At 42.4% G+C, this 26530-nt stretch overlaps 1 protein-coding gene across 2 annotated transcripts in view; it reads left to right on the top strand.

Annotated features, from left to right (window-relative positions):
- ints7 (integrator complex subunit 7) overlaps positions 1 to 26530 on the top strand; it is a 77443-nt gene that overhangs the window by 20803 nt on the left and 30110 nt on the right. For both annotated transcript variants that reach the window (XR_010976214.1, XM_068044987.1), the window contains exons 6-11: positions 6088 to 6287; positions 7795 to 7917; positions 9217 to 9334; positions 12339 to 12470; positions 19986 to 20083; positions 25942 to 26181. Coding sequence is in view for 1 of the 2 variants with exons in the window: in XM_068044987.1 (XP_067901088.1) it covers positions 6088 to 6287; positions 7795 to 7917; positions 9217 to 9334; positions 12339 to 12470; positions 19986 to 20083; positions 25942 to 26181 (911 nt within the window). In the remaining variant the exon portion in view is untranslated. The remainder of the gene's footprint in view (positions 1 to 6087; positions 6288 to 7794; positions 7918 to 9216; positions 9335 to 12338; positions 12471 to 19985; positions 20084 to 25941; positions 26182 to 26530) is intronic.

Raw genomic sequence — 26530 nt, 5'->3', positions numbered from 1 at the left:
ATCCGTCTTCATCCTTCGCGGCCTGTCTGCAGCCTTTGATATGGTTGACCATACCATCCTCCTCCATCACCTCTCCACGTTTGTCCAGCAGGGTGAGACTCACATCGTCTTTTTGTAGCCAGTGTATTGCTGGCAATGGTTTCTCCTCCTGCGCCCGCACCGTCACTTTTGGTGTCCCTCTTGGGTCCCTCCTAATTCTCATCTGCATGCTGCCCCTCAGGGACATCATCTGAAAGCACATTGTTAGTTTTCACCTGTAGGCTGATGGCACCCAGCTGTACCTCCACCACGTTTCTTGACCCTTCCACTATTGCTAAATTATCAGTTTGTTTATCCGACATCCCGTACTGGATGAACAGAAATTTCATCCAATTAAATATGGGGAAAACTGAAGCCTTTTTTTTTTTTGGTTCCTGCTCCAAACTCTGTTCCCTAGCAGGTGACTCCATCCCTCTCCCTGGCAACATTGAGACTAAACCAGTCTGTTTGCAACCTTGGTGTCATATTTGACCCCCAGATGAGATTCCGACCACACATTTGCACCATCACTAAGACCTCCTATTTCTACCTCAGTAACATTGCCCTGATTTCACCCCTGTCTCAGCTCATCTGTTGCTGAAACCCTCATTCATCCCTTCGTTACCTCTAGACTTGTCAATTCCAATGCACTCGAGGTCATCCAAACCTCTGCTGCTCATGTCCTAACTCGCACCAAGTCTAATTCACCTATCATCTCTGTGCTTGCTGACCTTCATTGGCTCCTCGTCAAGCAATCTCTTGATTTAAAATTCTCATTCTTGTTTTCAAATCTCTCCATGGCCTCTCCCCTCCCTATCTCTCTAATCTCCTCCACTCCCACAGCCCTCAAATATTTGCACTCATCTAATTCTCACCTCTTGTGCGCCCCTGATTTTAATTGCTCCACCATTGGTGGCTGCACCTTCAGTTGCTTAGGCCCTAAGCTTTGGAATTTGCTTCCGACATCTCTCTACCTCCCTTTCCTCCTTTAAGACGCTTCTTAAAACCTATCTCTTTGTCCAAGCGTTTAGCCATCTGACATAATATTTCCTTCAATGGCTCAGTGTCATATTTGGTTTTATAATGCTCCTGTGAAGCACCGTGGGATGTTTTATTATCTTCAAGGAGCTATATAAATATTCTGACCCGAAACGTTAACTCTGCTTCTCTCTCCACAATGCTGCCAGACCTGCTGAGTATTTCCAGCATTTCTTGTTTTTATTTCAGATTTCCAGCATCTGCAGTATTTTGCTTCTTTATTACTATATAAATATAAGTTGTTGTAACAATTCTGTGGGTAGTTTCTGCTGAATGGTAAGATTTTGAGATGCTAGCTTGAATCATTGAGCTTTTTATTTCAGATATTCTGAATGGTGGGTTCTGTAAACATTCTCTATGTCTGAATATGGCAAAATGGCAGCCAGCCGAGGCAATTAGTCATTGTATAGTTTGTTCATGTATATTGTTCTGCCGTGCTTTCAGAAGATTTCGAAACAGTTCAGCCAATTTATCTGACGGAGCTGAAAGAATCAAGCAGGGCTGGAATGGACTGTATCTGAGATGTGTGCAAGTGCAGGGTCATTGGCTGTAGACTGCCCTGTAGCAGAAATTTCAATTGTGGTTTTAACTGTGGCTCCATATCACTTCTTAACCTACATCCAATAGAGGTTCTAGGCTAGTTTCATTCCTTGACAGCATTTTTGAAGAAGTGAGCTCCCATTTCAGTATCCAGTTATGTTGAAATACTGCTCAAAGGAAGTAACTTTATTGTTTTAATACACATGAAGGATAGCAAAGTTTGTTAATTCCTATAAATACATTGTTTCATTTTGAGTACTTTTTGCTTATGTCTGTGTTAAATATATTATTGGTTTATAGCCTGAGCCATGGTCTGGTGGAGTGTACATTCAGTCCATCTAATGAAGGTGAACAGAATCAATTGTCAGTGTCCCGTACAGTGCAGTAAGCTGGTTTTCAGTGGGAAACATTCTCTGTTTGATATCTGGGTCTCTCTGCTGTTTACCTTTTAGGTAGGTATCGAGGTCAGATGGTCTGCTTAAGGAAATGGTTGGTGTTATAATCCCTGTGGAGATCAACAACCAAACTACCCCAGTAAAAAAAAACAAATGGACAGGATTTCACTTTTCTATCTTTTACTTCAACAATCAAACCAAAATCAGCATAAATTAAACATGAAATAACAGACAAATTACAGTCAATATATATTTTAAGATTGCACATTAATTATCAAATAGAACAAAGATAGAGCTCAGATTTATTGGGCAGTCCACTCATGATATATGGCGCCAATTACAGCCACAAAGTCCTTTAAAGGTCTTCAGGTAGACCTCCAGCTCCTGTCTTCCAAGATGCAGTCATCGATTTTCTTCTGACAGCAGTTCCCCTCCAATCCCGAACTCTGTGGGTACGGTCTCCACTACTCTGGAACCTCCTTAGCTCTGCTCACAGCAGTCCTGATGGCATGGATCCACCAGTATTTTTTTAAGTAACCAAAAACAGCTGCAGCAACACAATTGCTTAAGGCCAACTCTTGTATTCAGTCTCCTCCTTCTCAGCCTACTTGAACTCTGTAATCTTGTGATCTGGGGATGACTCTAGTCAGATGAGTTTGTCTCTTATCTGGTTGCATCCAGTTCTGTCTCTCCAGAACCCTGAAGTTTTTAGTTTTACTTTTAGTTAGGGACTGTCTCAAAAAAAACAAGCTTTGAAACTAGAGTCAGTTTATCTAATAGAACATTCAACAAGTCATCTGTTCAGACAACAGCTTGCACATGCTCCTCCATTGGTCTTGCAAATAGTGGCCTCCATCACTTTGGTAATGCTGCGCCAGACTAAATGATCTTATGTAAAACACTAAATTAAATGGAGGTGTCTGAAGATAGGCCCATTTGCCTCCAAATAGTGCTTTTCCTGAGACAGAAGCCAAATCAACCTAAAGGCTGAATATTCTACTTTTCTTGGACATGTACATTTCTGTTGGCACTTTTTTCTGATCTCTTAGATAGCTGAAAAGGTAACAGAAGGAAGACTGAAAATGGCATCTTACCTCAGTTGGTAGCAATCTCAGCTCATAGAAAGTTGAAAGTTGTAGGTAAACTTTGGGCTCTCTACAGATATTTTTACTTATGCTAACTGCAGAGGACCTCTTCCTTAGGCAAACGTCTGCCCTTTATCAACTGAATGATGATCTTAAACATAGTAATCTGGGAGGTAGTGTGTCCAGAGTGGCAATGAACCCCTTATGACAATAAGCTCACTAAACTTATTCTAAAGTCATTTGTACCCTGCGGATCTCTTAATAAACGAGCAAGGCCAACCTGGCGTGTTCCCCGAGGAAGATGACGTTACGCGATGACGTCATCTGCGCATGCGCAAACTGGTCCTGGCAAGCCGGACCGCAGCGCATGCGCAGAGGGACTGAGACCGTGTGCGCACCGCAGCGCAGCCTGATGACGTAGCGTTGTCATCAATCACTTTGTTTAAAATTAGCAGAGAGAAGAACAAACTCATTAGATTACAAAACCAACACCATCAAAAATAGATTAACATAATTTTTCTCATTGCTGTTTGTGGGACAATATTTTTCACAAAACGGCTGTTTCCTTCGCTCACGTTAAGAACATTAAAACAACGTTCAAACAAGTATGGTACAAAGAATCCCTCGCAGAATGGAAGGCAGTGGGTTTCAAAGGGAAAATCCTCCAGTGGCTGAAGTCGTGCGTGAAGCAAGTGAAGATGGTTGCTATTATAGGCTGGTCATTACAGCCCCAGGACAACACTTCAGGATTTCCTCAGGGAAATGTCCTTGGCCATCCATCTTCAGCTGATAATCAGTGACCTTAAGGTCATATGTGGAGCTCTTCGCTGATGATTCTACAGTGTTCACCTCCATTCATAATTCCTCTAATAATCAAGTAGCCCATGCAAGATTACAGGGAGATCTGGTTAACATCCAGGTTTAGACTGAAAAGTCATGCCACTCTTGCCACTGAAGTGCCATCTTGAACATGGTAAAGCCAAGTGTTATGACCAGGTGAGAAAGGTGTCTAAAGGTCCCTCTCAGCTTTCACGTGGCCTTACTGTAACCTGGTTTAATTTTAAACACACCATGTTTTTAGCTCCCACTTGGTGAATCCTTCTTCACTGCTTTCCAATTACAAGGCAAAGAAACCAGCACAAACAGGCTTTCTTAGATTTAAAGAAGAAAAGTTGAAATTTATTAAACTTAAACTCTGATTCAGTTAATGCCTACCAATACATAACCCCACGCTAGCATGCATACGCGATACACACATGCAAATAGAGACAGAACAGAGCAGAAGAAAAATAAAGTGGAAAAGTTTGAGGCACTATCTGAAGAGTTTTTGTTACGGTTCTTCAATCTCTATAGAGTCCTTGATTGTAGGTAAATCTTGCTTTTCGTTGAGGCCCAGTATTCTTCTTAAACCTTGTTCACTGTAGGAGACTTTTCTCTCATGAGGTTCATGTGTCTTCAGTGAATTCAGAGGCTTGTACGAAAGAGATGGGAGAAGTCAGGAGAGATCTCCTCAGTCCAGGAGCAAACAGACTTTCCCTCTGAGTTCAAACTGTTTGTACATCAGAAAAACCCAGGTTGCCAAACAGGCTGGTCTGACCACATCTTGGATTATAGCAGTCTCTGGAATGCTCCTCTTACACACAATACCTGGTGATCAAGGTCCATTGTGGGTTGAATGTGTCAGGCAATGATCCTTTGTCCTTCCAATCACTGTCTGTTAATATGCACATGTCTTTGCCAGCTAGGGCTGATCTGTTTAACAAGTTCTTTCTTCACTCCAGTAACAGTTTAAAATCAATATTCATGACAAAATTAATATGCCTCATTCTTGGCAGGTGGGGGCCTAGCATGACACCAGCCATTCCACTCTTAATGTTCAAGGGCACTACCATCACTGAGTCCATCACCATCAACATTTTGAGGCTCAACATTAACTGGACCAGCCATTATTAATGTTGGCTACAAAAGCAGGGAAGATACTGGATACTCTGCGGCAAGATGCACACCACCTGACTCCTCAATGCTTCTCCATCATTTACGAGGCTCAAATCAGGAGTGTGTTGGAATACTTGCAACTACTTGGATGACTGCAACTACAACAACACCTGAAACTCAACATCATCCAAAACAGAACAGTCTGCTTGATCAGTTCCACTGCTGGCACACTGTAGCTGAGTGTGTGCTGTCTACAGGTTTTCACTGCAGCAGGGCACCAGGTTACATTGACAACATTACCACCTCTCTTCCCTGCTCCCCCCCACCCCCCCCCCCCCCCTCAACTTTATAACCAAGAATGGCAAATACAACATCACCTGAGCTTCAGGGGAGGGTGTTCCAGGTAGTAGAGCAAGATAACTCAAGGCTCTGTCGCTGAGATGAGGAAGGAGGGGTGGAATGGAATATTTATAGGATGACCGTCAGAAAACAAAGCACACAGGTTGGGATGTAGGGCTGTTAGGAGGTGTGGAGTTTGGGTGGAATGAGCCCAAAATACTGCTATTTTGCAGGGAACAAACCCAGGCTAGATTGAGAGCCATTCCATGCCACCAACTTGACCATCTTTGAGTTGGGCTCTACGTGATAGCATCCAAGGCTAACACACGAAACAATCTTCATACAGCTACTAAAAGTTATGGTACAAATTGAAATCTACCACACACTAGTATCGTTGCAGATTGGTCCTCACAGTGGATGTTCTGGATTCTACAATCAATAGCTTCATAGCACCATTACTGAGACTATCTTTCAAGTTCAGATTTTTATTGATTAGTTAAATTTTAAGTCCATCAGCTGCCATGGTGGGATTTGAACCCGTGTCCCCAGGACATCAGCCTGGGCCTCTGGATTACTAGTTCAGTGGCATTACCACTATGCCACTGTCTCCCCAATAGCATCCCCTCTGACCCTGCCCCCATTCTGTGGCCCAAAATGAACTGTAATTATTGCATTTGCGGAGCACTGAAGCAAGAAAAATATGCTCAGTCTTAATTATTTAAAACTTTGCTTTCCAGGATTAGCCACACCCGTGGATCTGAAGTTAAAGCTGATCCCCATTCTGCAGCACATGCATCATGATGCCACCCTCGCCTCCAGCACTCGAGTCCTTCTTAAGCAATTGGTGGCATTATACCCTTCCACCAAGATGGTCGTGGTTACCCTACATACTTTTACACAACTAGCTGCATCTTCATTGGTTGATATCCCAAAGCAGGTACGCGTTATCTTTTAAAGAGCACTCATTCATTAGAAAGCCATTAGCACAGCCTACTTAAATATTTGTGTATTTAATTAATTTGATCAGTCTAATTCTATGCCCTCATCAAGGTTAATGTGGGAAATCATGGGTGGGTAACCTGAGATTTTCTGTCCATTAAAATTAAGTCTGTGTTGCTATCCACTGGGGCTACAGGAGCACTAAATTACCATAAATATAAAATCAACCATTTTATTCGTCTTTGCTTACTTTAGAGCTATCATAATTCTGTAAGTTTATTTTGTCAGCAGTATTTAGGCTATGCAAAATTGTGGATTTATGGTATTCAATATGGTGAATTGGTGCCTATTGAATATAATTAACAACAGCAGGCTATTTTGTGTACAAGTTGCTGAAAGACTGTCTTGAATTTTTTTTAGAACTATATTGAGAAACCTAGTTGAAGGACCATTTCCTACCCATGATGCAGGACACAACTATTGAAATGAGTAATTGAGAAGACAGGGTAAATAGAGAAGCAGTGCTTTGATGATCAGAGTTCTGATTTGAAAGCCTGCAGAGTGTAGGAGGGAGTACAGAGGGTCAGAGGGACCTTGGGGCTTGTCCATAGATCACTGAAGACAGCAGCACAGGTAGGTAAGGTGGTTAGGAAGGCATAAGGGATACTTGCCTTTATTAGCTGAGGCATAGAATATAAGAGCAGGGAGGTTATGATGGAGCTGTGTAAAACGCTGGTTAGGCCATAACTGGAGTACTGTGTACAGTTCTGGTCACCACACTATAGGAAGGATGTGATTACAATGGAGAGGTTGCAGAGGAGATTCACCAGGATGTGGCCTGGGCTGGAGCATTTCAGTTATGAAGACAGACTGGATAGGCTGGAGTTGTTTTCCTTGGAGCAGAGAAGGCTGAAGGGGGACCTGATTGTGGTATACAAAATTATGAGGGACATTGATAGGGTAGATAGGAAGAAACTTTTTCCCTTAGTGGAGCGGTCAATAACTAGGGGACATAGATTTAAGGTAAGGGGCAGGAGGTTTACAGGGTGGTTGGAATCTGGAACACACTGCCTGAAGGGGTGGTAGAAGCAGGAACACTCACGACATTCAAGAAGTATTTAGATGAGCACTTGAAACGCCATAACATACAAGGCTACGGGCCAAGTGCAGTGAAATGGGATTAGTTAGGACGGGTGCTTGATGGTCGGTGCAAACGCGTTGGGCCGAAGGGCCTGTTTCTGTGCTGCAAAACTCTATGACTCTAAAGAATGCTCTCTTTACAGGGACCCAAACAAACTATTGTTGCACACAAGTGTTTTAGTGCTTTTGTGAACAATAGAATAGGGTTGTCAAAATAGGTTTTGTATGCAAACTTTTGTTAGAATTGATTTTGATGGGCACTTTTCAAAAAAAAATATTGTGGTTTAGGATTGAAAATTTGATGTATTGTAGTCAGTGATTAATTTGTTCTGTCTTTTCTAATACTTCCCCTGTGTGTTGAACAGATTCAGCTTTTGCTGCAATATTTGAAAGAAGACCCCAGAAAAGCTGTGAAGAGACTCTCTGTTCAGGATCTGAAATTGTTGGCTTCTAAAACACCACACATGTGGAGCAAAGATAACATTCAGGTAAAATTTGGGCATGAACACTGAGAAATGGTTGACTGAATTACTTTGGCATGATGCTTTGAGGAGTGCTTAAGCAAATTTGGTTACAGTTAGTTGTTCTAAACATGCGCTGTGCCACCTCTTGACCGTAGTCCTTTTTAAAGTTATTCATAAAATTCCTTGCTACTATGGTGTAGAATAATGTGGCCTTCAACAAATGATTCCATTAATGAGAGTTCTTTGTGCCATTGCTATACTCTTTTTTTTTTCTGGGTTTCAAATCCTCCTGTGTTCTCTCCTTGACCATGTTGATAGAATCATAGGAAATCTGTGTCCAGGAGCAACAGCAAGATAAGTGCTCACTAGTGTGTACCAGTGCTATTGAGAATCAGCTATAGAAAGGCAGATCAGCACGGCTTGGAAATAATGCTCTGTGCTTTCTTCTTTTCCTTGTATGCGCAGCTCAAACATACAACCTAGGCAATCACTTTTTTTATTTGAAATTCAATAAGCCCATTTTATTCTAATTTACCTGATATTACCTTTCCAACACTTCGCTGTCTCTGGGTTGTCAGACATAGAATCATACAGCACAGAAGGAGGGCATTTGGCCGCTTGTGCTCTTTTGAAAGCTACTGTTGAATCTGCTCCCATTGTCCCTTCAGGCAGTGCATTCTAGCTCATCATAATTCACTTTGTAAAATAATTTTTCTGTATCTCCCCTCTTCCCCACTATTGGTGGCAGAGCTTTCAGCTGCTTCAGTTGTACTCTTTTGAGTTCCCTGCTTCAAACCTCACCACCTCTTTATTTTTAAAAACCTCCATGTGTTTTACCAAGCTTTTGGTTACCCACTCTAATTTGGCCCTTCCTGGCTTGGTGTCTGTATTCCTATGACTATTTCTGAAGAGCATAGGGATACTTCTTCAGTTAACTTCATAAGTGCATGTTGCTGTTGTTACATGTACCAATTTTTACAGATTATATTACCATGGGTCTGTTTAAGTTTGATGCCTGATAGAATATTACTAGTGATTCAATTACAGCAGTGTTTTGAGCCGGGATTGTTCAATGTGGGTAATGATTTATAATTAATCAGCTATTGTGATAACTTTTACCCTTATAAATAAAAACTACTTAATGCTTGACAGGTTAAAGGATGTAAGGTCACAGGTTAAATTTTAATGAAGAAAGCCCTTCAGCCCATTTGGTCATGTCCTCCCAAAATACAAAATCTGTTGTCTTATCATTATAACATCGAGCTGTTCAGCCAATCTTCCTGAGGACATAATGGTAATTTGCTTTTTCTCTTCCCTGTCAAGTCACTGTGTGAATGTGCCCTTCAGAGCCCTTACGACAGCTTGAAATTGGGAACACTTTCAGTTTTGTCCACACTCTCAGGAACTATAGCTATGAAACAGTACTATTATAGTTCGCAAGGTAAGGCCAGTAACTCGTTTAACTTTTCATTGTCAATGATTTGGATCAGCTGTGTTGTATTGCACTCTCCGATGACGCAGTTCTATGAGTAGATTATTTTCTAAAGCTGGAATTGTGGAAAAGGGTATCTGGAATGAGCTGCCAGAGGAGGTGGTGGAGGCAGGAACAGTAGCAACATTTAAGAGGCATCTGGACAGGTATTTGAATGAGCAAGGCATAGAGGGATATGGAATTAATGCAGGCAGGTGGGATTAGTATAGATAGGCATTATGGTCGGCAAGGACGCGGTGGACCGAAGGGCCTGTTTCTATGCTGTACGACTCTGTGACTCTGTAAAAGGAAACTTCCTTTTGATGCACACTATTAATGGATTGGTAAGATTGGACCAAACTCCATATCCTGAAGCATGTGCTCCTAACATTTATTTGACAACCAATGAAATCATTGCTTTGTTAAAAAAATTTTTTTTAACTGCAATACAATTCCCACCACTCCCATCCATGCTTAAAATGGGCAGTCACTTAATCAGCCAAGAAGTGGTGACCATTAGCCATTTGTGTTGATGCCAATTTCAAAGTTGCTGGTTATAGTGTCCTAAGTGCTCCATTTATTTCAAGTAGTAACAGGGACTGTGCTTGATCAGTAATGACGAGGGTTAACAGGCAGCTATTAGTGCAGAATTGATCAGATTCATCAAGGTTGGAGATGGAGCAATAGTTCGTGTTAAAGTTAGGCAGTTACTGCTAGCACTAAAGTTCAAAGTTAGTTTTTTTTGTTCTGTGCCAATAGTCTACACATTTACACAACTAATTTGGGGTGATTAAAAATAATCCAAACAGATTCAAATAGTAAAAATTATTTAATTCTCAGTGAGTATACATCAGTTTAGCACTTTTCCTGTCAGGTTAACGTATAATAAATCAAGGATGTCAGCATTCTTAAAGGGACCACTGCAGTGGAAGTCACATTGAGAAAATTCCAGGAGATTTTCTGCCATGAGCAATATACCCTCCTGAGCCAACGATGATGATGTGGCTGTGCAGAGGACAGCAGATACAAGGCATATGAATGACAATGAAATAAAGATGAGAAGTCGTTTTAAAAGTTTTTCTTTTTAAAAAAGAAAAACTACCTCGGACACTCTACACATTGCATGGAAAAGTAATAAACTCTGATTCAAAGTGTGAATTCCATGAATCATACTGTATCTGATAGTGGTCCCAGTGTTAGAAACTGTCAGCCAATAACTCATATTGCTACCCTATTATACTTGCCATCGCACGCAACAGGCATATTGTATTCGCACAAGCGAACCTGTAGAAGTGGTGGGGACTGTACTGTCAAGTGAAACTTTGGAAGGTGGAGCAATTGTTGCCCATGGTTCTTGTGTTTAAGATTTCTCAGAGCTAATGGAGGCCCCAAATCATTAGTGTTAAAATTTTAAGTCCAGTGTTCCAATTGCAAGATCTGATTCTGCACTGAAACTTTTCTTAATACTGCTGGTTTGAGATGGAAATTTCCAAGTATGAGAGAAGGTAATGTTGGTTCTTTGGTTGTTCAGTGGTCTAAGATACCGGTATATATGGTACTCAGCCATGCACAGCAGGAAGGTCTCGGATTCAATCCCAGTTCATTTTGAGTTCTGTAGGCTCAGATGGATGGTAGAAAGTGGTCTATTTCAGATAGCCATGTAGTGAAGGATAGAATTGGAGCCTAATCTTTACATACTTTTATAAGCTTTTGTACAGAGACACAAATAACAAACATGTACCTCTAAACCCACCAACCACCATTTCAGTCTACTACATATAGAAGCACAGGTGAATCTCCCGTTAATGCCACCACCTGAATACAACTGAGCACTCAATTAATCCACAGTTAACATTAGGGATGCCACAATTGGCCTCAATGGTCTTGGACTAGGCAGCAGGAAAATCAACATGTTTCGTCGTCCTTATAGCTATTCGGTGACTCTGTGGAAACTCTTGTGTGTTTGAAAATGGAAAGCACGCAGCCAGTTTAACAGTCATTGGCTCAGCTTATGTGTAACTATTGGGGACCTATTGGCTGAGTTCCGGGCAATTAACCAGCTGCCGTGCAACTTTTACTCCAGGATCAGTCATGGCCTTCAGGGGAAAAAGAAAAATTTGTATTGATATAGTGCCTTTCATAACCTCAGAACATCCCAAAGTCCCCACAACCAGTGAAATATTTTAGAAGTTTTATAAAGTAGGAAACACGGCACCTAATTTGTGCATAGCAAGCTCCCACAAACAATACTGTGATCATGACCAGATAATCTGTTTTAGTGATAATGATTGAGGGATGAATTTTGGCCAGGACACAAGGGATAACTCCCATGCTCTTTGAAATAGTACCATGGGGTCTTTTTCATCTGCCAGAGAGGGCAGTTGGAGCCTTGATTTAAAGTCTCCTCCAAAAAATGGCACCTCCAACAGTGCAACACTATCTCAGTACTGTAGTGGACTGTCAGCCTACAAAAACAGTGAGGGAGGAAGTGAGACAAATTTGGAGGGAAAGATGTTTCTGCACTAATACTGTTTTAAAACGATCAGTCACATCTGTCTAGGTAGTTAATGAATCCAGGTCCTCCCTGCATGACCCAAATGAGTGCGCCGTCCACTTGGAATCTTTTTATATCTTTGATCTGGAACTATATAATTACAGCACTGCATATATTTGGTAGCTTACAGCACCCACTTCCAAAAAATTCTATGTGGGAGTCCAGCTGTATGTTAAAATATCACTGAAATTGGTAATCAACTTTATTTGTAAAGTTAATATTTGATAGTTACACTGTAATGAATTTGTTTCAAGGCTGCAAATGGCAAAAGCAGTTCTCGGATAAAATCAAAAGCTCTTAACCTGCTTATTGTTATTCCATTCTTTGATGTAAATACATCATTGGACTGCCTAATTTGTATGCTGTGTGATTGAAATATGAATGCAACTAATGCTATTTGCATTTCTCCTTATTTAAAAGGAAACACGACTGCTCCAGTATGTCCTGATGACCTGATAAAACTTGTACAAGAGTGTTGTTACCATAGCAACTGTGCAATTGCAGCCCACAGCGTTACTGTTCTGACAAACATAGCTTCCTGCTTGGAGAAAGGTAATCTTAGACAAATGAATAGTAGGGGTTATAATGTCTCTAGATTGATTGCAATGATTTTACAAGAGCTTTGTGCCAAATCTAGATTGAATAATTATTTTATATTTAAATAATACAACACTGGAGAAAAGAAATATACCTCCCCTCCATTCATGGAATTAGCAATTGAGAAAGTTCTGATCTAATTCAGGAATCTAAATTAGAGAAAAATTTATTGGCATAGTGCTTTATAATGAATAAGACCTATAAGTATAATGCTCTTTATCATGATGATTACAGTCAAAAGTTGACAAAACACAGAATCAAAATTTTGTCCAATGACTGGATAGGAGGAAGGAAACAATGCATGATTACTGGTGGCCCAAGTGAGGTGTGAAAGTTTTGGTATATGATGGCATAAATTCTGTTTTGAATATTCTCTTTGTATATAGACCTTATGTAAAATTATTAACATTGCATTTTTTGTTGATGTTGACAGTAAAAGCTGAAATATCGCCCTCGAAGGTGGACAGATGGTGCTTTAATACTGCCCATATTTTTAATATGTTTTTACCACTCCCCTGAAAATTTTGTTAGGGCAAATAAATTCGATGATGGAAATTATGGGCAGATGCAGCCTGAACAACCATATATTTAAATAACCTGCCATGGAGCTTGTTTAAATTTCATGTTTAAAAATGCATGAGTCATTGGCACTCTAAACACTATAAATAAATATCGAACCAGCATACAGCTTCACCTGTAAAGTGCCAATAATAGGAATGTGCTTTAAAGTTCCTTCCTTTCCTCACCCGATTTTAAAATCTTATTTTGTTACAGTGCTGTAAACCTGATTAGAAATATGAACAAATTCCTTGATTTAAGGCATGTTTATCCAAAATTATATTTATCTTCCTATTTAACAACCTGTGCTCATATTTTTAAATTGCATGCTTACCTGTTAACGACATGTTTTGATTTGAATATATTTTAATTGAAGGAATCAATAATTCATGTTTTTTTTTTTAAAAAGGGAATGGAAAAAAGGGTACAAGGTAACAAAGCTGGACCTGCGAGTAGGCCTGAATTGGGGATAGTGGAAAGCCCAGAGTTAAGCATGGGAAGATGTTTGGATAGAAAGCAGTAGTGAGAGCAGGATCAAATTGAGCAAAAGACACTACAATCAGATTTGAGATGAGAGGGAGTGGCTAGGTCTTGGATCTTGGGTCGGTGTGATGGCTTCTGAAAAGTTATGCTGTGGCTGCTCTGTTGCATTGCAATCGTCTCTCAATACTTTTGAGGTGTTTGTGTCTGAGTTAATACAGAGGCTCAGTAGCTGGTGCAGTGCAGTCCTTTGATTCAGAAAATCAGAACTCAGCTGGTCCATCAGTGGTAGGGAAGCTATTGGAAAAAATTCTGAGGGACTGGATTTGGAGAGGCAGGGATGAATCAAGAATAGTCAGCATGGCTTTGTCAGGGGGGATCATGTCTAACAAACTTGATTCAATTTTTTGAGGTGACGACTAGATGTGTTATGGCAAAAGCAGTTGATGTAGTCTGCATGGACTTCAGTAAGGCTTTTGATAAGGTCCCGCATGGGAGATTGGCTAGGAAGGTATGGGATCCAGGACAATTTGGCAAATTGATTCCAAAATTGGCTTAGTGGCAAGAGGCAGAGGGTGATGGTTGAGGGTTGTTTCTGCAATTGGAAGCCTGTGACCAGTGGTGTACCGCAAGGATCAGTGCTGGGACCCTTGCTGTTTGTAATGTACATTAATGATTTAGACGTGAATATAGGAAGTATGATCAGTAAGTTCGCAGATGACACCTAAATTGGTGGTGTCGTAGATAGTGAGTAGGAAAGCCTTAGATTACAGGAAGCTATAGATTGGCAGAGCAGTGGCAAATGGAATTTTATCCTGAGAAGTGTGAGGTGATGCATTTTGGGATGACTAACAAGGCAAGGGAATATACAGTGGATGGTAGGACCCCAAGAAGTACAGAGGGTCAGAGGGACCTTGGTGTACTTGTCCATAGATCACTGAAGGCAGCAGCACAGGTAGATAAGGTGGTTAGGAAGGCATATGGGATACTTGCCTTTATTAGCCGAGGCATAGAATAGAAGAGCAGGGAGGTTATGATGGAGCTGTATAAAACGGTAGTTCGGCCACAGCTGGAGTACTGTGTACAGTTCTGGGCACCACACTATAGGAAGGATGTGATTGCATTGGAGAGGGTGCAGATGAGATTCACCAGGATGTTGCCTGGGCTGGAGCATTTCAGCACTGAAGTGATACTGGATAGGCTAGGGTTGTTTTCCTTAGAGTAGAGAAGGCTGAGGGGGGACCTGATTGAGGTATACAAAAATATGAGGGGCATAGATAGGGTAGATAGGGAGAAACATTTTCCCTTAGCGGAGGTGTCAATAACCAGGGGTCATAGATTTAAGGTAAGGGGCAGGAGGTTTAGAGGGGATTTAAGGAAAAAAAAATTTCACCCAGAGGGTGGTTGGAATCTGGAGCACACTGGCTGAAGGGGTTGTAGAGGCAGGAACCCTCACAACTTTTAAGAAATATTTAGATGCGCACTTGAAACACCATAGCATACAAAGCTACGGGCCAGGTGCTGGAAAATGGGATTCGAATAGATAGGTGCTTGATGTCCGGCACGAACACGAAGGACCTGTTTCTGTGCTGTATAACTCTCTGACTCTATGAAGTATCTAGGATGGGTATTCCAGGGTCAGGGATGTTCTTGAATCCGAATGGGGTGTAGTCAGGAATTGCGTGTGGGGTGGGGGGAGGGGAAGAGGAGAAGAGTTAATTAGAACCAAGAAAAGATGAGATAGATGAGCTCGTAGGTAAATTTTATATTTTCTGAACACCTTTTAATCCTGTTAAATTTATTTTTTAGCAGTACAGAGCGAACTGGGTGTAGAACTGTGAAGGCACTGTCTGTTTGGTAGAATGTGCATGTGATTTGAGGGGTGAAATTTAAATTGTGTAAGGTTTTGCACAGAATGATTTATGAATAATGATTGTAGGTAATAGCAAATTAGAAAGGAGAAAAGCAAACTTATACCCTCACCAGTGAGATGTAAGGAAATTGATCAATAGTTTGATGGACACCAGAAATGTTGGTATAAAGTTATGTTGTCTTCTAGTATTTTGGAGACTAATAGAAAAGAAAGGGGCGGCGGTGGCGTAGTGGTATTATCACTGGACTAGTAACCCACAGACCCCGGGTATTGATCGGGAGACATGGGTTCGAATCCCACCACAGCAGAAGGTGGAATTTGAATTTAATTAATAAATCTGGAATTAAAAGCTAGTCCAAGAACCCATCTGGTTCACTAATGAACTAAGGAATTCTGCTGTCCTTACCTGGTCTGGCCTACATGTGACTCCAGATCCACAGCAATGTGGTTAACTCTTACATGCCCTCTGAAATGGCCTAGCAAGCCACTCAGTTGTACCGACAATGAAAAGGAAATGAAATGGACCACCCGGCATCGACCTAGGCACCGGAAACGACAACGGAAAACCCAGCCTTGTCGACCCTGCAAAGTCCTCTGCAGTAACATCTAGGGACTTGTGCCAAAGTTGGGAGAGCTGTCCCACAGACTAGTCGAGCAACAGCCTGACATAGTCATATTCACGGAATCATACCTTACGATAATGTCCCAGACACTGCAATCACTATCCCTGGGTATGTCCTCCCACCGGCAGGACAGACCCAGCAGAGGTGGCGGGACAGTGGTCTACAGTAGGGAGGGAGTTGCCCTGGGAGTCCTCAACATTGACTCCGGACCCCATGAAGTCTCATGCCATCAGGTCAAACATGGGCAAGGTAACCTCCTACTGATTACCACCTACCGCTCTCCCTCAGCTGATGAGTCAGTACTCCTCCATGTTGAACACCATTTGGAAGAAGCACTGAGGGTGGCAAGGGCACAAAATGTACTCTGGGTGGGGGACTTCAATGTCCATCACCAAGAGTGGCTCAGTAGCACCACTACTGACTGAACTGGCCGAGTCCTAAAGGACACAGCTGCTAGACTGGGTCTGCGGCAGGTGGTGGGGGAATCAACACGAGGGAAAACCATACTTGTCCTCACCAATCTGCCTGCCGCAGATGCTTCTGTCCATGACTGTATTGGTAGGAGTGACCACCGCACAGTCCTTGTGGAGACGAAGTCCCGCCTTCACATTGAGGATACCGTCCATCGTGTTGAGTGGCACAATCACCGTGCTAAATGGGATAGATTTCAAACAGATCTAGCAATGCAAAACTGGGCATCCATGAGTCACTGTGGGCCATCAGCAGCAGCAGAATTGTACTCAACCACAATCTGTAACCTCATGCTGTGGCATATTCCCCACTCTACCATTACCATCAAGCCAGGAGACGAACCCTGGTTTAATGAAGAGTGCAGGAGGGCATGCCAGGAGCAACACCAGGCATACCTCAAAATGAGGTGTCAACCTGGTGAAGCTACAACACAGGACTATCTGCGTGCCAAACTGCATAAGCAGCATGCAATAGACAGAGCTAAGCGATCCCATAACCAACGGATCAGATCTAAGCTCTGCAGTCCTGCCAAATCCAGTCGTGAATGGTGGTGGACAATGAAACAACTAACTGGAGGAGGTGGCTCCACAAATATCCCCATCCTCAATGATGGGGGAGCCCGGCACATCAGTGCGAAAGATAAGGCTGAAGCATTTGCAACAATTTTCAGCCAGAAGTGCCGAGTTGATGATCCATCTCGGCCCCCTCCTGAAGTCCCCAGCATTACAGATGTCAGACTTCAGCCAATTTGATTCACTCCGCGTGATATCAAGAAACGACTGAAGGCACTGGATGCTGCAAAGGCTATGGGTCCTGACAATATTCCGGCAATAGTACTGAAGACCTGTGCTCCAGAACATGCCGCATCCCGAGCCAAGTTGTTCCAGTATAGCTACAACACTGGCATTTACCCGGCAATGTGGAAAATTGCCCAGGTATGTCCTGTACACAAAAAGCAGGACAACTCCAACCTGGCCAATTACTGCCCCATCAGTCTACTCTCAATCATTAGTAAAGTGATGGAAGGTGTCATCAACAGTGCCATCAAGCAGCACTTGCTTAGCAATAACCTGCTCACTGATGCTCAGTTTGGGTTCCGCCAGGGCCACTCAACTCCTGACCTCATTACAGCCTTGGTTCAAACATGGACAAAAGAGCTGAACTCAAGAGGTGAGGTGAGAGTGACTGCCCTTGACATCAAGGCAGCATTTGACCAAGTATGGCATCATGGAGCCCTAGCAAAACTGGAGTCAATGGGAATCAGGGGGAAAACTCTCTGCTGGTTGGAGTCATACCTGGTGCAAAGGAAGATGGCTGTGGTTGTTGGAGGTCAATCATCTGAGCTCCAGGACATCACTGCAGGAGTTCCTCTGGGTAGTGTCCTAGGCCCAACCATCTTCTGCTGCTTTATCAATGACCTTCCTTCAATCATAAGGTCAGAAGTGGGGATGTTTGCTGATGATTGCACAATGTTCTGCACCATTTGCAACTCCTCAAATAATGAAGCAACCTGTGTAGAAATGCAGCAAGACCTGGACAATATCCAGGCTCGGGCTGATAAGTGGCAAGTAACATTTGCACCACGCAAGTGCCAGGCAATGACCATCTCCAACAAGAGAGAATCTAACCATCTCCCCTTGACATTCAATGGCATTACCATCGCTGAATCCCCCGCTATCAACATCCTAGGGGCTACCATTGACCAGAAACTAAACTGGAGTAGTCATATAAATACCGTGGCTACTAGAGCAGGTCAGAGCCTAGGAATCCTCTCCACTTGCCTGGATGGGTGCAGCTCCAACAACACTCAAGAAGCTCGACACCATCCAGGACAAAGCAGCCCGCTTGATTGGCACACCATCCACAAACATTCACTCCCTCCACCATCGACGCACAGTGGCAGCAGTGTGTAACATCTACAAGATGCACTGCAGCAACGCACCAAGGCTCCTTCGACAGCACCTTCCAAACCCGCGACCTCTACCACCTCGAAGGACAAGAGCAGCAGATGCGTGGGAACATCACCACCTGCAAGTTCCCCTCCAAATCGCACACCATCCTGACTTGGAACTATATCGCCGTTCCTTCACTGTTGCTGGGTCAAAATCCTGGAGCTCCTTTCCTAACAGCACTGTGGGTGTACCTACCCCACATGGACTGCAGCAGTTCAAGAAGGCAGCTCACCACCACCACCTCAAGGGCACTTAGGGATGGGCAATAAATGCTGGCATAGCCAGTGACGCCCACATCCCATAAATAAAAAAAAAACTTGTTTCGCACAAGCAAATAAATATAACATAATCGAGTAAAAAAAGTATATTTCACGCCTGTACCTTGTACTTGTGGCATAATTGCTAATAGTGTAAATTGAGCATTGGGTGTAAATTGACTATTATATCAACAAACAAGTATGAAGATAGGGGCTTCATGAGTTTAAACTTCATATTTTCATCTCTGGGACCTGGTTTCAAATTTGTTTGGATGATATAATAACTTGCACTTACTTTGTGCCGTTAACCTGAAACAGCCAAAGGTGTATTTTCATATATCAGCTAATATCCTTCCTATGAATACGGGCCAGAACTGCCCGTAATACTATAATTTTGGGGTCGGGAGGATGGGGGATGTTGAGTGATCATTCGTGGTTTTAAAATGAAACTAGCCAACAAGAAGCAGCTGCATGTGTCCAAGGTGATAACCAAATACTTTGATCAATCTTGATCCCAGCTACCAGCTGACAATCTGTATTCTGATTGCCAATAATCCAACTTTACATGTTGTAGCTATTTCTTGGTCCAATGGGTATCTTTTGTTGAACGTGTAAACTCAAATGATGTTTTGCACTCCCAGCAGTTTTGCTGCACAAGACACAACTCTATTAATGTTCATGGAAAAAAATTTGTTTTTTTGTCCAATAAAACTTTAAGTAGCCTAACCACTTGCTGTACATTGAGAAAGTTGGTCATGAAAGCATGTAAAACTTTATTATTATTACATGTTAATTTAGGTATTAAAATGGTATCACCCCTTCATAATGGAAAATGCTGATCTTGGTTAGCAACTGTTCTGCACTTTGCCAACATTGCAATTGGCCCTTTCACTTCTACCCGCCATAATAATAATCCTACTGCAACTAACCAAATCAAATTTACGTTATGAAGTTCCATCCTTGGTGCAGCAGTAAACATTGTAACTATGACTTTGGGTTATGCAGGAGTTGACTTGATTTTGTTGAGGATAAGAACATCTGCAAGTTTTCTTGGTACTACTTCAAAAAAGGTAAATTGCTTGGCCAGTATTAGCACTAGACTGTTGCAATCACCTACCTCCACTACCTAGCCTTATATTTGCAGCACAAGACATAATAGAGTAAAATGTATGACAGCCAAGCATAAAGGTATCATTGGAGGTAGCATAATATTTAACTGCCGTCCTAGATATTTTAATCATGTTTGCTGCTTGCAGATTGTTTGGCTTTGGAACAAGATGCAGTTTTTGCTCTGGAGTCTCTCCTAGTTCTTTGCAGCCAGGAAAATGCTGTTGGAGCACAGAATGCTTTAAAGGTAAGGAATAAGATCTGCTCAAGGATGAGTGAGATGGATCATGTGAGAGTCTTTTTATTGGATATTTTTGCTTTGCCCATTATATTGATGCAGTGCATTCCTCTCCATTTGAGGTTGGCAGCCGAAAAGGAAGAATTAAAAACAATTTTATTTTGTTATAATGGACTTTTTCTCAGATCAGTGCTGTTTGAAATGAAAACTAGATATTTGCAGTATATTTTAGTTAAGTAGATTAGCATGTATTATCTATCTTGTTCAGTCAGTTTTCAGACTGTTATCTTTCAACGAAGGGTATGTATTTATTTTTCTCCTCCTTAGCAAGATATGTCACTGGCTGAGAACGCACAAAGAGTGGGCTGATATCTTAGTGCTGCAAATACTGATTTTAGTAGGAATCGTTGGTTTTAATTTTTGCCCCTTCCTTATAGGAAGACACCTGACTTGAACAGATTTGTTTGAATTGCAGTTTCAGTAAAATTGGTACACTGCTAGGACTATGAGGAGAGCCGCTTCTTGTTGAGCCATGATTCAAGCCAGGACCTCTGACAACATTCTCTGCACTTCAATCACAGCTAAATCATTGCATGTTAATAGACTGGAGAATAATATAGGGAGTTGGAAGGATGCTCAAAATAAACCATTTTTTTTTTGGCAAGTGGGTCAGTAACCCGTGTCATAGATTTAAAATAATTGGTAGAAGAGCTAGGGGGGAAAGTAGGAGAAATTTCTTCACACAGAGGGTTGGTAAGATCTGGAATGCACTACCTGAAATGCTGGTGCTATCAGATTCCATAGAAACTTTCAAAAGGCAATTGGACATGTACTTGAAGAAAAATAAAAACAGAAAATGCTGGAAATACTCAGCAGGTCTGGCAGCCTCTGTGGAGACAGAAACAGAGTTACTGGTTCAGGTCTATGACCTTGCATCAGAACTGGGAAAAGTTAGAAATGTAATAAGTTTTGAGCAAATGAAAGGGGGGCAGGATGGGAAGAAAAACAAAAGGGAAGGTCTCTGATAGGGTCGAGGGGGCAGGAGAGATTAAATGACAAAAGGTTTCATGGTGCAAGACCATAGGGAGTGGTAACAGGACAAATAAAGAAACAAAAGATGTGTCTAGAGGAGGTGCGAATTGCAGGATAGCTGCTGTCCAAATGTAAAGTAAAAGAAATGAGAGAAACAAGAGATGAAAGCAAACCAGCAAAGAAACATAAAATGGGTGCAGAGGTTATGATCTAAAATTGTTGAACTGTGTTGAGTCCAGAAGGCTGTAAAGTGCCGAGTCGAAGGATGAGGTACTGTTCCTCAAGCTTGCTTTGAGTTTCATCGGCACACTGTAGCAGGCCAAGGACAGAAATGTCAGAGTGGGAGCAAGGTAAAGAACTGAAATGACAGGCGACTAGAAGGTCATGTTTGTGGTTTGAATGGAGGTGTTTCCTTTTCACCATGGACGTCCAATCCCTCTATGCCTCAATTCCCCACCAGGACGGTTTGAGAGCTGTCCAGGTCTTCCTTGAATCGAGGCCCAATATTCCCTATCCTCCGCCGCCTGGCTGAACTCGTTCTCACATTGAACAACTTTCCTTTCAACTCCACTCACTTCCTCCAAATAAAAGGTGTTGCTATGGATACCTGCCTGACTTTTTGTGGGATATGTGGAACATTCTTTGTTCCAGTCTTACTCAGGCCTCCTCCCTCAACTCTTTTTCCAGTACATTGATGACTGTATCGGTGTAGTTTCCTGCTCTCGCCCAGAACTGGAAAACATCATCAACTTTGCTTCCAATTTCCACCCTTCTCTCACCTTCACATGGTCAATCTCCGACTCTTCCCTTCCCTTCCTTGACTTCTCAGTCTCCATTTCTGGGGATAGGCTATCAACCAATATTAACCATAAGCCCACTGACTCCCACAGCTATCTTGACTACACTTCCTTACACCCCGCTTCCTGTAAGGACTCTATTCCAATCTCCCAGTTTTTCATTCTCCATTGCATTTGTTTGAATGATGCAGCCTTCCATATTCACGCTTCCAATATGTTTTCCTTTATCCTCAACTGAGGAATCCCCCCCCCCCCCCCCCACCCCCAGCACAGTCAACAGGGCCCTCGACCGTATCCATTCTATTTCATGTACTTCTGCTCTTACCCCATCCCGTCCCTCCCAGAACCATAATAGGGTTCCCCTTATCCTCACCTTCCACCCCACCAGCTTCCGTATTTCAGCAGATCATCCCTGGCTATTTCCAACACCTACAGCACAATGCCACCAGCAAGCATATCTTCCCCTCCCCTCCCCATTCAGTATTCCAAAGGGACTGTTCCTTCTGTGACACCCTGGTCCAATCCTCAGTCACCTCCAACATTCCCTCCCTTTCCTAGGATACTTTTCCATGCAAGTGCAGGAAATGCAACAACTGCCCTTTTACCTCCTCCCTTCTCACCATCCAAGGCCTCAAACCCTCCTCCTAAGTGAAGCACCAGTTTACTTGTCCTTCTTTCAATTTACTATACTGTATCCATTGCTCATGATGTGGTGTCCTACGTTGGGCAGATCAAACGCAGACTGTGTGGCTGCTTTGTGGATCACCTTCATTCAGTCTTCAAACGTGATCCCGAGTTTCCAGTTGCCTGTTATTTTAAATCTCTACCTTGCTCCCATTCTGACCTTTCTATCCTTAGCCTGCTGCAGTGTTCCAGTGAAGCTTTAAGCAAGCTCAAGGAACACCCCCTTGTCTTTCGACAGGGCACTTTACAACCTTCTGGACTCAACACTGAGTTCATCAATTTTAGATCATAACCTCTGTTCCGTTTTGTGTTTCTTTGCTGGTTTGTTTTTCCTTCCTCTTTTTTGCTCTCTCATTTCCTCTACTTTGCATTTGGGCGGTAGCTATCCTGCAATTCTCACCTCCTCTAGACATATCTTTTGTTTCTTTACTTGTCCTGTTACCACTCCCTTTGGCCTTGCACCATGAAGCCTTTTGTCATTTAATCTCTCCTGCCCCCTTGACCCTAAAACAGGCATTTCCTTTTGTTGTTCTTCCCACCCTACCCCCTTTCAGTTGCTGAAACCCATTACAATTCTACCTTTTCCCAGTTCTGATGAAAGCTCTCGGACCTGAAACATTAACTCTATTTCTCTGTCCACAGATGCTGTCAGACCTGCTGAGTATTTCCAGTATTTTCTGTTCTGATTTCGAGCATCCACAGTATTTTGCTTATGTACTTGAAGAGGATTAATTTGCAGAGTTATGGGGGAAAAGCTGGTTTGTGGGACTAAATTGGACAGCTGTTTCAAATAGCCAGCATAGGCATGACTGGCCAAATGGCGGCCTCCTGTGCTGCAAGATTCTATGATTCTATTAAAAGTGAACAGAAAAAAAGATGGAAACTGGGAATGGGCAATAATATGATAGGGAAGCAGTAAGATTTTTTTAACAAGTGGGATGTACCCACTTACTGAACTATAAATATGAATCTCACGTCACCACCACCCCTTTATTGATTGAGATACTAACCTCTTTTGTAATTTCTCAATCAGCCATACACTAATTACAGCTGAATGAGTTGGCAACTTGCTCTCAGCCCTACAGCTTGCCGCTGTAAACTGCCTACCAGAGGGAATACAAGATCATTCTGAGGATCGTACTCCCTCTATTCCTTCTGTCCTCTTTCCCTATCTGACTGCACTTACTACCTGAGTTTGAGGAGTCAGTGTTGGGTTGAATCACTGATAACCATTGTACACCTTACCCTTCCAGTCATTTTTGAAATATTTAGGATTCTAGTGTAGTAAGATTTTGACAACGTTGCTGTGCTCAAAAACTCCTCCTCATATTGTGACTTAGTGTCATTAAGATATTGAATTGCTCTAAATTTGCATATGGTTTTACTGCTAGTCCCATTTATGAAGTTCAAATACATAGACCTGATTAGCATTTCATACTATAAACATTTGTGGTATATACTAGTTTATCTAATGCGCATTAATAGAAATGTAAATCACTTCATGTAATGGTCAGTGTTTCTACTTGTTTCCCACTCTCTTTTGATCCCCTCTGTCTTTTGTCTTCTGCTCTTTCAGTCAGTTTTCTCTCTTTTCACCACACTCTTACCCTCCGTCTTCACCTCCCCTGCTGTTTCTTTTTTTCCCTCTCTCTCTCTCTCTCTCTCTCTCTTTCTCTCCCTCTCTCCCCCCCCCCCCCCCCCCTCCGGCAACCTTCCTACAGAAACCTGGAGCCTGACCTAGTGTCTTGATGCACTGATTGTCACTCGGCTGTTACTGCCTTTCTACACAGCTCTTTTCTAGTGAGCAAGGGAATTAATTGTGAAGCAGAATTCCAGAGCTTGCAAATGAAGTGGCTGGGAGAAAGGTATAGGGAGGCCAGGCCTGGTTGAAGTGAGCAAATAAAGTGGGTCAGGAGCAAACGAACAGGAAAACTGGGACCAAGATGTAGGGGCAAGGAAGCTGTAATCTTCTGGGACTGGGAGGAAGGAAATGGAGATACTCAGGCTAGGAGGGAGGAAATAATGAGGTCAGTGCCTACCTTGGGCTGGGAAGTACAGAGCAAGGAGCTAAAGGAGAACAAGCAGAGAGACTGCAAGGCAGTAACGAAATACATGCCTCGCACTTTTTTTTTTTCTCCCCTAGTTGATATAAATGTAGGGCAAAGTCCCAAAATTATAAATGTTTGCAGCAATTGTATATTTTGGAATCATATTACAGCCCCCAAGCCCAGTACATGTGTACTACAGTTTAAGTATTGCTATTGAAATTTGTGCAACCACAAGAGTGTTGAGCCCTAATTTTATGTTTGCATTGACAGGCCATGTTTTGCCATTGCATTCAGGGCCTCAGCCTCTTTGGTCCCATTCAACCAGGAAGCAGCAAAGTCTATGACTTTGAGCTAGTGGTGGCAAGCCCAGGCCTTGGAGCCAAGTTGAAGGCTTGTCCTGGACAGGGGCCAGCTGACTAGACAGGAGAGGCAGTGTATGATTGCAGGGACAAGTTATGATAACTACTTGACTGATACATTGGTTATCACAGACCAATAAGCGATTGAAAAAGAACTAGAAAGGAGATACAGGGCACATGACTTGGGTTTAAAGATAAATACATGATGGATAATCAGACTGAAATAGTTGGAAGCTAATCTAAAGTTCAAGAATTATTGATACCTTACAGTACCTGTCAATAAAATTTTATGAGTACATGGAGAAACACTAATTACTTTGGCCCTGATATTTATGGGGAGATGGGGATGATGCATGATAGACTGATGAACCTGGCAAAGCCTGGGACGTGGAGGTCCTGCTGAAATTAACAGCAATACCTCATCATTTTGGATCCATTTCTCACCCAGCGGTTACTGGTTGCAGCTGGAGACGGTCCCTGGCAATCAGACGGGGAGGAATGTCATTGGTCGCGGCTTGGTGGGGGAAGATCAGCTATTGCGTCAGGGTCAGTGGGAAGGCCAAACATCGTGGCAGCAGTGGGGGAGGATCAGACATTGTGCCAGTTGGGTAGGGGAAAGTCAGACCCTGTGATGCTGCGAAAACAGACGTGCGCGCTGGGTCAGTGTCGCATTTTGCACTTTTGATGGTTTAACCCTTTCCGACCTGTCATGGGGGTGAGGTCGGGGTTAATATTGACGCCTTTGGTGTGATTTTTAATATTCTGAATCAGTGCAATTTTTTTCCTAATTATTATGAAATGTTTTGCATTTAATGACGTAGTAAACTGGGTATCTGTGCTCTTGGTGCCTTTATTGGTACTCATGGCATCCTAATGTATTTCTCTGAAATCAATATATTTTGTGGATTTGATGTGCTCTAATGCTTGCCTTTTTCCCTCTTATACAGACTGCATTTACTTGCATGGTGAAGCTGATGCGCAGTCGCCCACACCTGAGCCAGCCAGTGGTTGAATCCCTGCTGACCCAGCTACATACTGCACAGGACACTGCTCAGATTTCAATGTGCCATTGCCTTGCAGCTATAGCAGTGCAGATGCCTGTCTTGGGAGAGGGGATGCTAGGAGAACTAATGGAGTTGTATAAAATGATAGGATCTTCATCTACAGACAAACAACAAGAACTTCTGGTAAAAAAACAAATCTCCAGATTGATCTAATTTGTTTGAATGAAAGAAACATGAGTACTTCAGAGTCTGGTGTTACTGATTGTATACAAGAAAATAATCCATTGGTGATATAGCTAATGGCAAGTAGAGTCACTGAGGAGAATGATAACATTTTACAGCACAGAAAGGATCCATTCAACCCATTGCATCCATGCCAGCTCTCTGGAAAAAAAACTCCAATAGCACCTGACCAAATACATTCTGAAGATTCATATGGACAATATCCATTATATTTCTTTTCACGAATATACTTATCAGAATCATATCAATTTGTCATTCGTAACTTGCTTTATTACAAGGCCTTCCTTTC

Source organism: Heterodontus francisci, chromosome 13 (assembly GCF_036365525.1).
Source record: "Heterodontus francisci isolate sHetFra1 chromosome 13, sHetFra1.hap1, whole genome shotgun sequence".
NCBI classification, from domain to species: Eukaryota; Metazoa; Chordata; class Chondrichthyes; order Heterodontiformes; family Heterodontidae; genus Heterodontus; species Heterodontus francisci.
The sequence above is the reverse complement of the archived record's forward strand: the minus strand, read 5'-3'. Positions and strand labels throughout refer to the sequence as shown.